Genomic DNA, 13,212 nt, shown 5'->3' with positions numbered 1-13,212 from the left:
GGTTTAGCCAATTCCAAACCCAAGAGAAACTTGACGGTTCGACAACCTCAACTTCACCTCCAAAAGCACATCCTCTTGTGCGCTGAGCCTATTCCCACTCCCCTCCCCTCCCCTCTCCACCGTCTGTGGCTATTGTGCCTTCCTCTTAGCCTATTGTTCGGAGGGTTCCAATTACCGTCAGTATGCTGGCACGTACTGTTTTGCGCAGCGTGCCCTCCCGGGGTATCGCCCGCCAGTCGTTGAGCAAGACCACTACGGTACGCATCATCCCGACACCTCACGCCCATTAAGCGGAGTCGATGAGGCCAATCGCTTGAGAAATGAACTTGGAGGCCTTGAGACGCATTGTTTGCTAACAACCTACCCAGCGTGCGTCTTCCTCGACAGCCGGTGCCGAAGCCGCCAGTTCCCCCTTCCACCTCACACTCACTGCGTCCGTCGCAACCGCTGCCGCCATCGGATCCGCCGCTTGGTACTACAGCCTCTATGGAAAGGAAGCTTTTGCTATGACACCCGCTGAGGAGGGGTGAGTGAACCGATTGCGATCAATTGGACGAATGGTCATCCGATTGGCCTTTTCCGTTGCTCCGATACCGAGTGTCAAATATTCGACTGCAGGATGGCGTGGAGGCTGACACATGAAATTATAGATTGCATCCTACCCAGTACCCCTGGGAGCACGCCAAGTGGAACAAGACCTTCGATCACGCCGCGTGAGTTTGCCCTGACTTGGAACCACTTTCGCTTCTAGCTCAAGAAGAGACGGTTTGCTCATCATATATTCTCCAGTCTCCGCCGTGGTTTCCAGGTCTACCGTGAGGTCTGCGCCAGCTGCCACTCTCTTACCCGTGTGCCCTGGCGTTCGTTCGTTGGTGTCATGCACACTGTCGACGAGATGAAGGCCTTCGCCGAAGAGAACGAATACGACACCGAGCCCAACGACCAAGGCGAGATCGAGAAACGCCCCGGAAAGCTCTCTGACTACATTCCCCCTCCCTACAAGAACGAGGAGGCCGCTCGTGCCGCCAACGGTGGTGCTCTGCCCCCTGATCTCAGCTTGATCGTCAAGGGTCGTCACGGTGGCTGCAACTACATCTTCAGCCTTCTGACCGGTTACCCCGATGAGCCCCCTGCTGGTGCTCAGGTCGCCGAGGGCATGAACTTCAACCCTTACTTCCCCGGCACCGGTACGTTTCGTGACCATACTTGATCTCACTCTCGACTAATCTGTGTCTTAGGTATTGCCATGGCCCGTGTCCTGTTCGATGGTGTCGTTGAGTACGAGGATGGCACCCCTGCCACCACCTCCCAGATGGCCAAGGATGTCACTGAGTTCCTCAACTGGGCTGCGGAGCCTGAGATGGATGACCGTAAGAAGATGGGTGCCAAGGCCCTCGTCATCCTGACCGGTCTGTTTGCCCTGACCGTCTGGGTCAAGCGTTACAAGTGGGCCCCCATCAAGACGAGAAAGATCGTGTACAGCCCTCCCGTTCCCCGGCGCTAGAATGCTGCAGTGGACATGTATGAAATACCAAAAGTGAAGGCATAGATGGCGAATGGCGAGCCCAGAAAATCGTCCGGTTCGGGTCGTCGGCAGTCCTTCATACGTCGGTTTTTTGTCTATGCTTCTACTGCATGTTTGTTTGTTACAAGTTACTCAGGACTCCTGTATCTGTACCCTAGATATTTCTTCTCCTTTTGAAAATCTCGTTCGAAGATCCAAAGATGTCAATTCATTTTCCTTTGTCATGTTAGAGCCTCTTTTCGTGCGCTTTGCGAGATACAAATTCTGCAAGATATAACCTGCGCAGTATCCGAGTTTAGATCTACCCTGTGGGCACGGATGGCTTCGTGAACGGGTCAAGATGTATGTACTAGTCCATGGATTTGCTTTCGTCTATCAATTGCTATATAACATAGTCGAACCTAATGACCAACCTGATGGACAGCGTAGTCCTGTTGTTTATGAGCGCGTGTCTTTCATAGTTCGCTCCCCATCACCGAAAATGGGCGCGAAAAAGTAATCATATGTACTCCACATTACATAAACCAATAGATTCGACCCCCGCACGAGCCATGGCGGGCTGCGACCATCGGGACCGGCCAGCAGTTTCGAAAGTGAAATGATAATAATGAAAGCGGGTAGCCATGATGCAACGAATATGGCTTTGCCGAACGTCTGGCGCACAGTCGTGATACGGTACGGCTGGAACTGCGAGAGGTGCCTCCGATAGGGAAGCGGGAGGTTATGTTCACTCGCGCCAGTGTTGATCAGATCGAGATAGCGAGCGGACGGCTGGGCGTAGCAAGATTTCCGACGTCTGTACGGAGGGGGGAGTTGATGATCTTTTGCAGTTATGTGACAAGGATCTGGGTCCTCGTTTGGAGACAAAAGAGTGTGAGCTTTGAAGGGCTTGGTTTCAGGATGTTCGGGTATTGGGTCGGTCGGGCTCTGGGATTTCGGAAAGGGATAGCAATCCACTACGATGTCCTTGTATCCCCCCCGCCACCCTCCGTTGCTATTATTTTGGCGTAATCGGTGATAGTCACTTCGTATACAACTCCGACGAGAGGCATAGATGTGGAGTCTTCCGATAGGAGGGCGGATTGCTCAGATGTATCCGCGTCCGCCGGGCTTTCAACGTCTCCAACTTCTCCTGTCTCTGTCTCTTTTGATGGGTGCGCACGGCGCCGGGTTGCTGCAAAACATGGCTCCACGTACGGAAGCCCGGGCATGTCGAAGGTCAGTTGCAAGCTGGGAACGACGACATTGATCTGAGACAGAGGCCGGATCCCTCGCTTGCCTTGGAAGGTCTTCGCACACAAGTTCGAGCCATAGGCGAGGTACAGGACAGTCTTCTCGGGAGGTACAGTATCCTCGATCTGGTGACTTGTGACTTTCTCAGCGAGGTGTTCGTCTCTGTCAAGTGACTGATCCGCGATGGATTGTCGGCGTCTCTGAACGGTGGTCTTGGGAGGATGGCAATCGGTCTCCCGGGAAGAGATATCCTCGGGGCGAGCTGGGCTGACAAGTTCCCATAGTCGCCGGAATGTTTGAAGGGCATTGAACTTGGAGGGTGAAGTAGCCCCAAGGTCTGCTTCCCCGTCCGAAGTAGGAAGTTGTATGGTCATTTTCGCCAACCGATAATGCGCTAAGAGAGCCTAGCTTCTGTGGCCAGTTAGCTTCCTAATTGCGTCAGTTCATTCCGCGATTGCGACAGCGAGTGAGGCTCTCTTAAAGGTCTTAGTTAGTTTACGTATGCTACGATGCCTTGGCCAATTTCTGCTGAGCAATCAAGCGACAGGTGTCAGAATTGCAAAGAACCATCGGCATCCGGAGGAACCGGAAAGACCGTGCTCGGCACGGAGTGGCCATATCTCCGTCGGAGGATTTAGCCTTCCATCAACCACTAGGGGCAACAGGAGCACGAAGCTGACACAGGAATTCTTGACACGTTTGAGTTGGCGATGGCACCTCGCTAAGCTTTCTATGACACAGTACAGATAATCTTTCCCTTGGTCTGATTGCTTTCCATCAACTTATGCGCATCGATAATTTGCTCCATCGGAAAGACCTTCTCCACAAACACCTTGAAGCTTCCATCCTTGAACTTGGGTAAAGCATGCTCCACAAGGGTATCGCGTAGCTTCTTCTGGTATTGCTCATCTCTGCTCCTCAGAGTGCTGCCTTCAAATCGAAGCCTCTTGCGAAGAAATGGCGCAATATTTACGCCTTCAGGTAGCTTCACACCGCCCATAACAGCAAGACTGACAATGCGACCGTCTTTTGCAGCAGCATCCAGATTTCCTTGGAAGTAACTGGCGCCAATGAAGTCGACAATGATGTTTACGCCCTCTCCATTGGTGGCTTTCTGGATTTCAGCGGACCAGTCCTGGGTGTGATAATTGAATCCAGCAGTCGCACCGAGCTTCTTGACGCAAAAGTCTATCTTTTCATCGGAGCCAGCGGTTACGTAAATAGCCTTGGCTCCGTCTGCCTTTGCGAGCTGGATACCAGCAATGGAGACTGACGATGCGCCTGCATGCCACAGGACGGACTGACCCGGCTTGTACTCCCCAACGAGATAGAGTGCCTGAGTCGCTGTGATCCATGTCTATTAATAGCGTAGAAGTTAGATGGAGTCACTCAAAAGGGCGGGGATCGTGTAGAAGTCACCTCTGGAATGCCCGCAGCTTCCTCCCAAGATAATTCCGCAGGCTTGTGAATGAGCATATTAGTAGACACTGCAATGTACTGAGCATAAGCCCCTGTGCATCGAAGCGTCAGCTGTGGTAAGACGAATAGCAGGCTTCGTGAGCTAACCTCCATAAGCCAGGCCGAAGACCTCATCTCCAACTTTGAAGTCCCCGTTGGCGTCTGGTCCTAGGTCCTCGATAGTCCCTGAGAATTCCACTCCCATGGTCTCTGGCGCCTGAGGCGGAAGCGGATACTGGCCCTCACGCTGAAGAAGATCCATCCGGTTCAATCCGAATGCTTTGATCTTCACCAGCGCCTGGTTGCCACTGATAGGTGGAACCGGGATGTCATCAATGTAGAGGGCATCAGCAGGACCTGTGCCGCCTTTCACAGCTAATATTCTGTCAATAACAACTTCTAGACCAGATTCAAAAGCAGACAAGACGAAGACTGACCGACTGCTTTCATTGTCCTTGTTCCCGCCATTTCTCGAAACAGTGGTACTGAGCGAGCGTATCTTTAGCCGAAATCTGGATTTCGAAAGTTCAAATAAGCCTTCTTGACCAATTGATCCGGAACTAGGGTCGAGCTGCAATCTAGGTACAATTGACGTCTTTAAATCTAGCTCCATCAGGCACGACCTCATCAAGCTCTGCATGCTACGTGATTGATAAGCATCCACCGCAATCACCCCACTGTCGTCATTGGTTGGTGCGTCGTCCGACATAACCTGAGGGTGTGGCCTTACTGCGAGTCTCCAGAAGAGTGGAACCTATTGGTCAGATGGACGGTACCAAGGCGATTCACTCAAACGACACAGCAATCCGTTAAAGCCACCGCTTATCGAACATCAATCAAGCATCTCGGCTGTCCAAAGGCCGAGGATACCAATTTCGGCTCTGCCATCGACGTGAGGATAACTAGCGACAATATACAGACCTTGTCACATTTGAGTCAGCCGCTCAACGGCACAGTCCACCCGACATCATAAGCACTTGCCTGCGCTTGTTGGAAACGTTGGACCGTTCCAGATATCTGCTGCATGACTTCTCGAGTCTCGACAACCCTCTACTCACTTCCGAGCCTCGTACACTAAGGGGAGCAGAGGACCTTGCATCGCTTAGAGAAAGGTATCGAATACGCGAGACATGACAACCTCCTTGTTTGCCAACCGTAGTTGTCAGCCGCATTGCTACTTCATTCCAAGACATAAACAAACAGATTTGCTGATCCTCACATTTCAGTTCGTTGGCGGCGCCCTTTCAGCGGACCCTGGTGTTGAAGCAGATTTCTCGATACTTTTACTATAGAGAGCTTTCTCTCGTATGTTCGCATTTCATGAGTGTCCTCTTGCTTTGTAGAAGCTTGGTATATGAGATATCAGATCTTAAACCAGCAGACCCAGCAGGTTCGCTCTCTAAGTTTCTTGCCTATCCCAAAGCAAGAGCTTCTAGGGATGAAGACTCATGGAAAGGTCACCTTTTTTTTTTTTTTTTTTTTTGAAATGACCAACGCCATATGTCTCTGGCACGACAGATAATCAACAGCAGATTGTTCATTGTGGGTGAGATGCGACTCGGACTTTCTGTAGCTGAAGATCTTCTCGAGTCAACCTGTGCCAGGCAGCTGTATACGTCTCTGTAGCTCCACTTCCCTCGTAGTACGCAATAATCCGGATCCAAGGAAAACAAATAGATATAATGGCCAAGGAAGGGAATCTCAAGCCATCCGATAAATAGGAAGTTCGGTTCAAGAAGCTGATTCTGGCCAAGCGTGTGCAGAAGACTCCTCAGAGTGAAGCCCCATCATGTGACGGGGCACCTCCTTCTCTTCTCGTCCATCAATTATATTCTATCCGTAATGAATTGACATCGAGAACTGCATATGGGCATCAAAGCCATGCCTAGAGCTGCGAAATGCCTTCTTCATCGCCACAGGCAGTTCTCACAGACGAACAACTGGCTGACTTTACCGAATTGGCGACAAGATTAGAGAGCATTTTCACCGGGGAGGCAAAAGACGCAGAATTCCTGTCAGTCTTCGAGTCAACAGGGATGTATTTATAATAAACTGACCTCATGCAGTGTCCCTAGTTACTTGATCGACGCTTTTTTACGCATCGAAACGCCTATCCGCGCACAGCATCTTCAAAAGGTCATTGACGTTTTACACAGATACGAAGCAGATATAGTGCAATCGTTGAACACCACCTCTGTGCATTGTCTAGCATATTTACTTCTCAATTTGGACGTCGAGTCGGAGCAGGAAACTGGACTGAATCTCTTGCTTGTCGGTTTGTCTGTGCCTTTTGAGTCGACAAGGAGCACGACGAAGCTGATCTCTGCAGGACGAATCAATCTATGTCGTCGGGACAAAAAGGAAAAGGTCCGAAGTGACACTGCTTCGTTTTCGAAATCAGCTGCAGCTCGTTGAACGCAAGCTGATTCAGACTCTATACGGCTTATTCATAGACGAAAAGCGAAACAAGCACATACGACGACTGGTCCGTTATCACTCTCTGACTGCTTGAGCAAGTACTAAACCTTTTCAGGCGGGCAAATTCCTCGTGGAAATATGGCCTGGGACTAAGGATGTTATGAATCTGCCTTTCGAAATCCAGGATGAGTCTATAACTCAGTAAGCGAAAAGGTCGTCATGTACTCTTGGCCTTTCTAACTCCTAGGACTTCATAGACTTACCTCGATTATATTATACGAAAATGATGCCGTGACAAGATTCTTCGCGGGGGCCTTTATGCAGACACTTCACCTTTCCCAGAAAGACGTCGAGCGACTCGGTCATGCGCGCGACTGTAAATTGCTGGATATGCTTTCCAGGAGCATGGTGGTTTTCCCAGAGGAACCGATCAAGTTCTTCCATCATTACGAGTGCGAAGTGCGACGTATACAGCCGGAACCTGAGAAATACACTATTCTTGTGCCATCTTGCGACCTGGTCCTGTCGGGCAATGGCGAGAACAGGCCATTAGCACAGGGATCCGAGGTACTCGGCGTAGTCAGCCCGGAGTCTTTGATATTCATACTTGCTGTAACTCGCCCATCTGGAGAGCTCTGCCAATTCATCGATATCTCGATGCGCTCTACTCTGGGGTCTCAGCGCACATCCAGGCAATACACAGGTGGCGGAATGTCCCGCTTGATTTTACAATTTGATGTGGATGCTTCGCTATCAGTGAATGGGAAGAGACAAATCTCAGGAGAATCGACCCTTAGTTTATCATCGCGTCATGATTTGGCGGATTTGCATACGGCAATTGAGACGAATGACAAGCAGATGAAAAGGCAAAGCACAGATTTGAGCACGCTGACCCGGATGTCATCGTCCATTATAATATCGCTTGATACTTATGATGATGATGCCAGCGGGTCATTTGACCATAGCCAGGCACTATTCGAAAATGAAGAGCAAAGCGCCGTGTATCGCCTTTGGTCAAATGGGAATCAGCCTGAAAGTAAGTCCCGTGAACCACAAACGACGTCCGGCAGCCATGACCGTACCGTCTTGTCTCAACAATCTAAATCAGCGCGCGGAACCTCTGCCATGGGAGATAGCCTCCAGACTTTGCATCCGCTTAGTTCCAACCATAATGTTTCGAACCAGCACGGTTGTGAGAGGCCATCCGTGGCATTTGAACGGAAGTCAACAGGACGAAGTATGGTAGAAGAAGGTGGAAATCCTCTAACCCTGAAGGAGGATTCTGATAACTCAGCCGAGAACCCGCACAAAGGGCTCTTTGATTGCGCCCTCGCAGAGACTGATACTGGCTCATGGAAGAAGGGTCCGCCACATGACCACACTAGCCATTCCCATGCGCCTGAAGAAAATGATGCTGGCTGGCTACCCGCTCGAACAAGTAGACCGCGCCCCAGAAGGCACCAGCAGAAGAGAGGATTAACAAGTAGTAAATGGGCTAGAGGCCTAATGCCTGACACCCAGGAATCCCTCATCTTTCCGATGCGGCATGCTACAAGGAAGATCTACACTCATGTCAGAACTTCTGTTGACTGGGATGAAGATCTACGACCAAGCGATGAGCCTGAACAGCTCGAAAGTCAGAAAAGTATTGATATCACATCCATTTCGTCTCCTTTCCCCGGGGAGAAATCTATTTTTGAACAGGCTTCCAGTAAAGGGACCAAAAGAAAGTCGAAGGGCAAGACATCGTCCAACAAGCGCAGAAAGACCTCCAGAAAGGTGGGTCTGGACAACAGAAAGGGCCAGCATGAGATTAAAGGAAGTAGTTTGGCCCAAGAATCAAAACTGGAAGGTACGGTGGATGCAACCTACATGCCTGAGGTGAACGCTGAGGGCGAAACTTCGAAAAGAAGTCGCACCAAGGCGGATAGAGAGTCTATGGACAACAGTGCTGAAGGCGGCCCTCCCCGACAGCCTGAAAGCCTTACCGACGAGGCACCGGAGGCTGCACTGGTTGCAGTCACGGAGGTATCGGGAGTCGAGCAAAGTATTGCATTCCTGATGGATCAGGCACAGGAGATAGGCTGCCCGCTCATTTTCGAGTCGTCCAGGGCCGCAGGCGATCAACATGCAAGCCAAACGCCCAATCCGCAAATTCAAATGCCAAGTTTTGACCGTGAAGAGACACATATCGTTTCCTATCCTGACTTCAAAGAGTGTGAGCTTGGAGGTAGAGGAACAGTCGTGGGTGAGAAGCTGGCTTCCGCCTTTCATCATGGTTGCACTTTTTACCTCCAGGGAGAGGAAAAGGAGGACGATTCCACTATCCGTGACGGAGTGACTGGCTCAGTAGACAAAGAAGACGACGAAAGCCAGCATGAAGATTCCGAGACGCGTGAGGTCAAGGTACAGCCCCAGGAGGCCATAGTGTCTCGGACGAACCGAACGACACATCTCTCTTCAGATGCCGAGCGAGCAGTAGCGGAGGAACAGACTAGCCAGGAATATCCTGGGAGTATACAGCAGATTCCATCAACGAGGCTAAGAAGCAGGAAAAGGAGGGCTGCCCAGACAGAGAAAGAAAATGCATCGCGGAAGAAGAAAGCACAGACAAAGCTCTCAACGGTGGCCAGCAGTGAAAAAGAAAGCCAGGCCGATGAGATTGAATGCCAATCCCAGGAAATTTGTGGTCTAGGGCAAAGCGAGCCTGGCTTATATGCTTTGAAGAAGGCAGACCTCGGAAATGGCAGAGCGCAGATTACGACTGGAGAAAGGGAAAGGGCCACGTCTGGTTATCACAGTCTCAAGTTGATCCGCCAGAGACGGAAACCCGAAGAGGGAGATTCGTCAGATTCAGGCAGCCCGAAGATACTCTCTCGTGTTAAGACCATTCCGAGGCTGACTCCCATGAAGACCATAGTTGACAACAATGGGAGTCCCCGGCTGGTCTCACGACACATTGCCCACATTGCTGGATCCCAATGCTCTACTCACGCAAACCTCGACTTTACGCAAGGATCCGGAGAACTGGTGCGGGCAGGAATGAATTTGATTTCACAAGGATTTAGTGAATCTGGGTACGAAGCGGATTTTGATGAGCAACCAGAAGAAATTCCTCTTGAGACACCTGAGGTCTCTTCATTTCGTACAAAGATGGATGCTCATCGCGACAAATATGTTCCAGGAAACTGCGAAGCAGCAACGCACGAGGAAGTTTCTGAAAGTCCTGTGACTGGTTGCAGAGAAGGGTTGATCGTGTCAAAACTCGTAACCGCATCAGGAAAGGAGTTTACGATGCGCTTTTCATCGAAGCCACCCAAAAAGTCCCCAAGAAGGTTGGGCAGGTCAAATGCAGAAGGCGATGGAGCGACGCAGCTTTCATCCAAGGAAGAAGGGTGCTTCATGGATTCCAGCTGTGATCCAACTGAAACGAGTCTAAGCAGCGAGGAGTTGCCTGGTCAGGCTGACTTAGCATCATCATTGCAGTCATTGCATGAGAGTGCCCGCGATATGCTACTGATTACAAACGAGGTATGTCAATGCCATTACACAATGCATGACGACTGTGTTATTGCTAACGCAGCGTAAAGCACCTACTGCACGGACTTGACAAGGAAAGGGCGGCCATCAACAGATTCCTGAACTCATACCGCCAGCAATACAACCAAGTGCTAGACCAACTTGTCAAGAGGCAGGAAGAGCGGATCAAGCTATGTAAACAGCATATGAAAGCGATCAAAAGCCATCACTCAGCTCTTTGTCAGGAGTTGATCCATCGACTTCAGGAACATGAGCAGCGTTTACTGAAGGATCTCAGTGTGGAAGATTGATGGTCTAACGTTGAAAAAGGTTCTAAAAGACTCATGATCAATTGCACATGCAGCTTGCATAATGATGGCAACCTCGCAGGGACCAGGCTTGGATCAAAGCGATGGAAGGGTCATATCATTAACCGTAGTGGACGTCGATAATTCGGGTCAACAATCCTCTTGGCAGCATGTGCTACGTATATTAGCGATGTTCTGTGTGCCATGGTATTGCAGGAAGACAGATATGTGATGTACAGTACGGAGTACTTGAAAGGTCGTCCTTGAGTTGTATCCAACTACCTACCAGAAGCAGCGAATGTGAAAGAGAAGAATGCACCAAATGTCCAAGAGCGCAGGCATCCCTTGACTCACCGAAGTCACGTGCATGGGTGATCGGTGGCCGAAGTCGCAGCAGGACAAGCAAGGAAGGGCACCAAAAGACGTTGAAATTTTTGACTCATAGTGAAATTCGGGGATTAAGCTGGTCTTCAAAAATTGAGGCGCTCTTTTTCTTTCAATTCACGTCTCAAATAACCTACGGTCGACCCGGACTGCTCCATCCCTCTATCCCTTTCCCTTTACCCCTCTCTTACTCACCATTATCATTATCAGTGTGAGACGCTTACTTTACCCCGCCGCCCGCCATGTCTGTGAGTCGAAGTCCCAACCAAGCTCGTTGTCTCCTATGTAACGAGGAAGCTCATTCAAGCTTTATAGTTCTTCATCGACAACCCTAACGTAGGGAACAATGACCACCTCGAAGATTCGCGGAGTATGTTCCTTTTTTTCCCCAATCTTCATGACGACCTTCATTGACGAGCTTTCTTGCAAATGAATAATAGTTCGAGGATACAACCCCCTCACACCTCCTAACCTCCTGCAACATGAAATCGCCATGACAGATAAGTCCAGGCAAACAGTACTGCAAGCTCGCCGAGAGGCTGCTTCGATTGTCCATGGCACAGATACCGACAAGCAGCGTTTGCTGGTCGTTATCGGGCCATGCTCGATTCACGACCCCGACATGGCGCTCGAGTACTGCGATCGACTTCTGAAAATGAAGGAGAAATACAATGACGAATTGCTGATTGTGATGCGCGCCTACCTCGAGAAGCCCCGCACAACAGTGGGATGGAAGGGTCTCATCAACGATCCCGATATCGACAACAGCTTCAAGATCAACAAGGGTCTGCGCACCTCGCGCCAGCTCTTTGTCGATTTGACCAACAAGGGCATGCCCATCGCCAGTGAGATGCTGGATACCATTTCTCCTCAGTTCCTTGCCGATTGTCTCTCCGTCGGTGCGGTTGGCGCGCGGACAACCGAGTCGCAGGTCCACCGTGAATTGGCCTCCGGTCTTTCTTTCCCCGTCGGTTTCAAGAACGGTACCGATGGCTCGTTAGATGTTGCCGTGGACGCCATTGGCTCTGTCAAGCACCCTCACCACTTCCTTTCTGTCACAAAGCCTGGTGTTGCCGCCATTGTTGGCACCGTGGGCAATCCCGACTGCTTCGTCATCCTCCGTGGTGGAAAGAAGGGCCCCAACTACGACGCTCAGAGCATCGCCGAAGCCAAGGCTAAGTTGTCCTCTCAAGGTCTGCCTCCCCGTCTCATGGTCGACTGCAGCCATGGCAACTCGCAGAAGAACCACAAGAATCAGCCCAAGGTGGCTGCCGTTTTGGCCGAGCAGATTGCCGCGGGTGAGACCGCCATTATGGGTGTCATGATCGAAAGCAATATCAATGAGGGTAAGCTGCCGTTCACATAGTGTGAGACTTGAACTTCAGTCAACTAACTCGCAATTTAGGTAACCAAAAGGTTCCTCCCGAGGGAAAGGCTGGTCTCAAGTACGGCGTCAGTATCACAGATGCTTGCATCAATTGGGAGGATTCGGAAGCTGTCCTCGAAACTCTCGCACAAGCCGTGCGTACCCGGAGAGAAAAGCTCGCTGTCAATGGCGCTTCTCACTAAATTTTATGACCTTCTGCCTAATTTTCTTTTCTCGTCGGCCCTCATTGGCCCTTTCAACAAAAGCATTTGATATGTCGATGCGGGCGATGCTCGATGAAAATAGCGTTGTCCACAAAGTCTGTTTCGGGTTTACATACTTGAGATATTTTAATTCAATTGGCGCTATATGGCCTTTTTCGTTGTCCCTTCTGAAACACGATGAACGCTAGCTACCTCAAGAGAGCTTCTGCTTCCGGTCTCGGCTACCTGCCATTCAAAACTTGATAGCGTGCATTAGACCACAGAGGCTCCTGTGGTCATTCACCTTCAAATCCTCTACTGGTTAGAGTACAGGAATGCCATTGCTCTTGACTTTCTATCCACTATCACTGCTGTCACTTCACAGAGGTCATCTGTACAAAATGAACATCCAAGCCCAATATTGAGGATCGACTGGAGCTATCCACTGAATATCAGGAAAGCCAGCATGCTCATGCAACCGGGTCTCCATGATGTAGTAGTAAAAAGGATATTGGGACCAGCGCATGCAAGGTCTTACGTACTTTCATGGCCCCTTCGGACCATTTTTGAAAAACTTCGGCCTCCGATTAAATCGCTTCCCTACATTCGGATGCCGATTATAGCCCACCACCTGATTAACATCAGGGAGGATGCCGACGCAGCAACCCCCAGGCCTGAGATTATTAAACATATTGCACCACATTGTCATAAGATCTACTTTACGGGGCAAGGAAAGCGGAAAGAGAAGCAGAGATGACATGGATCGAGATGAACTCTAGATGAATTTGCTTGTTGAGT

The 13,212-nt window shown here is 50.3% G+C and overlaps 5 protein-coding genes across 5 annotated transcripts; 3 read left to right on the top strand and 2 right to left on the bottom strand.

Annotated features, from left to right (window-relative positions):
* Positions 1-182: 182 nt before the first annotated feature.
* Positions 183-1,928, top strand: P174DRAFT_396540 (ubiquinol--cytochrome-c reductase catalytic subunit CYT1; the record flags this gene model as incomplete). The annotated part of the gene is made up of 5 exons (XM_024823747.1): positions 183-257; positions 369-526; positions 651-713; positions 790-1,187; positions 1,239-1,928. 5 exons carry the CDS (start codon positions 183-185, stop codon positions 1,502-1,504), a joined length of 960 nt encoding a protein of 319 aa, XP_024678373.1. The 3' UTR covers positions 1,505-1,928.
* Positions 1,929-1,963: 35 nt separating this feature from the next.
* P174DRAFT_464180 (uncharacterized protein) lies at positions 1,964-3,132 on the bottom strand (the record flags this gene model as incomplete). The annotated part of the gene is made up of 2 exons (XM_024830354.1): positions 1,964-2,481; positions 2,511-3,132. 2 exons carry the CDS (start codon positions 3,130-3,132, stop codon positions 1,964-1,966), a joined length of 1,140 nt encoding a protein of 379 aa, XP_024678372.1.
* Positions 3,133-3,488: 356 nt separating this feature from the next.
* On the bottom strand, positions 3,489-4,684 carry P174DRAFT_378205 (NAD(P)H-quinone oxidoreductase; the record flags this gene model as incomplete). The annotated part of the gene is made up of 4 exons (XM_024822812.1): positions 3,489-4,115; positions 4,178-4,269; positions 4,325-4,591; positions 4,654-4,684. 4 exons carry the CDS (start codon positions 4,682-4,684, stop codon positions 3,489-3,491), a joined length of 1,017 nt encoding a protein of 338 aa, XP_024678371.1.
* A 1,430-nt stretch (positions 4,685-6,114) lies between these two features.
* Positions 6,115-10,745, top strand: P174DRAFT_413837 (uncharacterized protein; the record flags this gene model as incomplete). The annotated part of the gene is made up of 3 exons (XM_024824370.1): positions 6,115-6,230; positions 6,934-10,165; positions 10,225-10,745. The coding sequence occupies 3 exons, from the start codon at positions 6,115-6,117 to the stop codon at positions 10,462-10,464; spliced, it is 3,588 nt and encodes a 1,195-aa protein (XP_024678370.1). The 3' UTR covers positions 10,465-10,745.
* A 324-nt stretch (positions 10,746-11,069) lies between these two features.
* On the top strand, positions 11,070-12,818 carry P174DRAFT_445671 (3-deoxy-7-phosphoheptulonate synthase). Its single transcript, XM_024828396.1, has 4 exons — positions 11,070-11,093; positions 11,161-11,215; positions 11,286-12,191; positions 12,251-12,818. The coding sequence occupies exons 1-4, from the start codon at positions 11,088-11,090 to the stop codon at positions 12,412-12,414; spliced, it is 1,131 nt and encodes a 376-aa protein (XP_024678369.1). The 5' UTR covers positions 11,070-11,087; the 3' UTR covers positions 12,415-12,818.
* The last annotated feature ends 394 nt before the right edge of the window (positions 12,819-13,212 follow it).

The sequence above is a fragment of the Aspergillus novofumigatus genome (assembly GCF_002847465.1).
Source record: "Aspergillus novofumigatus IBT 16806 chromosome Unknown P174scaffold_9, whole genome shotgun sequence".
Lineage (NCBI taxonomy): Eukaryota > Fungi > Ascomycota > Eurotiomycetes > Eurotiales > Aspergillaceae > Aspergillus > Aspergillus novofumigatus.
The sequence above is the reverse complement of the archived record's forward strand: the minus strand, read 5'-3'. Positions and strand labels throughout refer to the sequence as shown.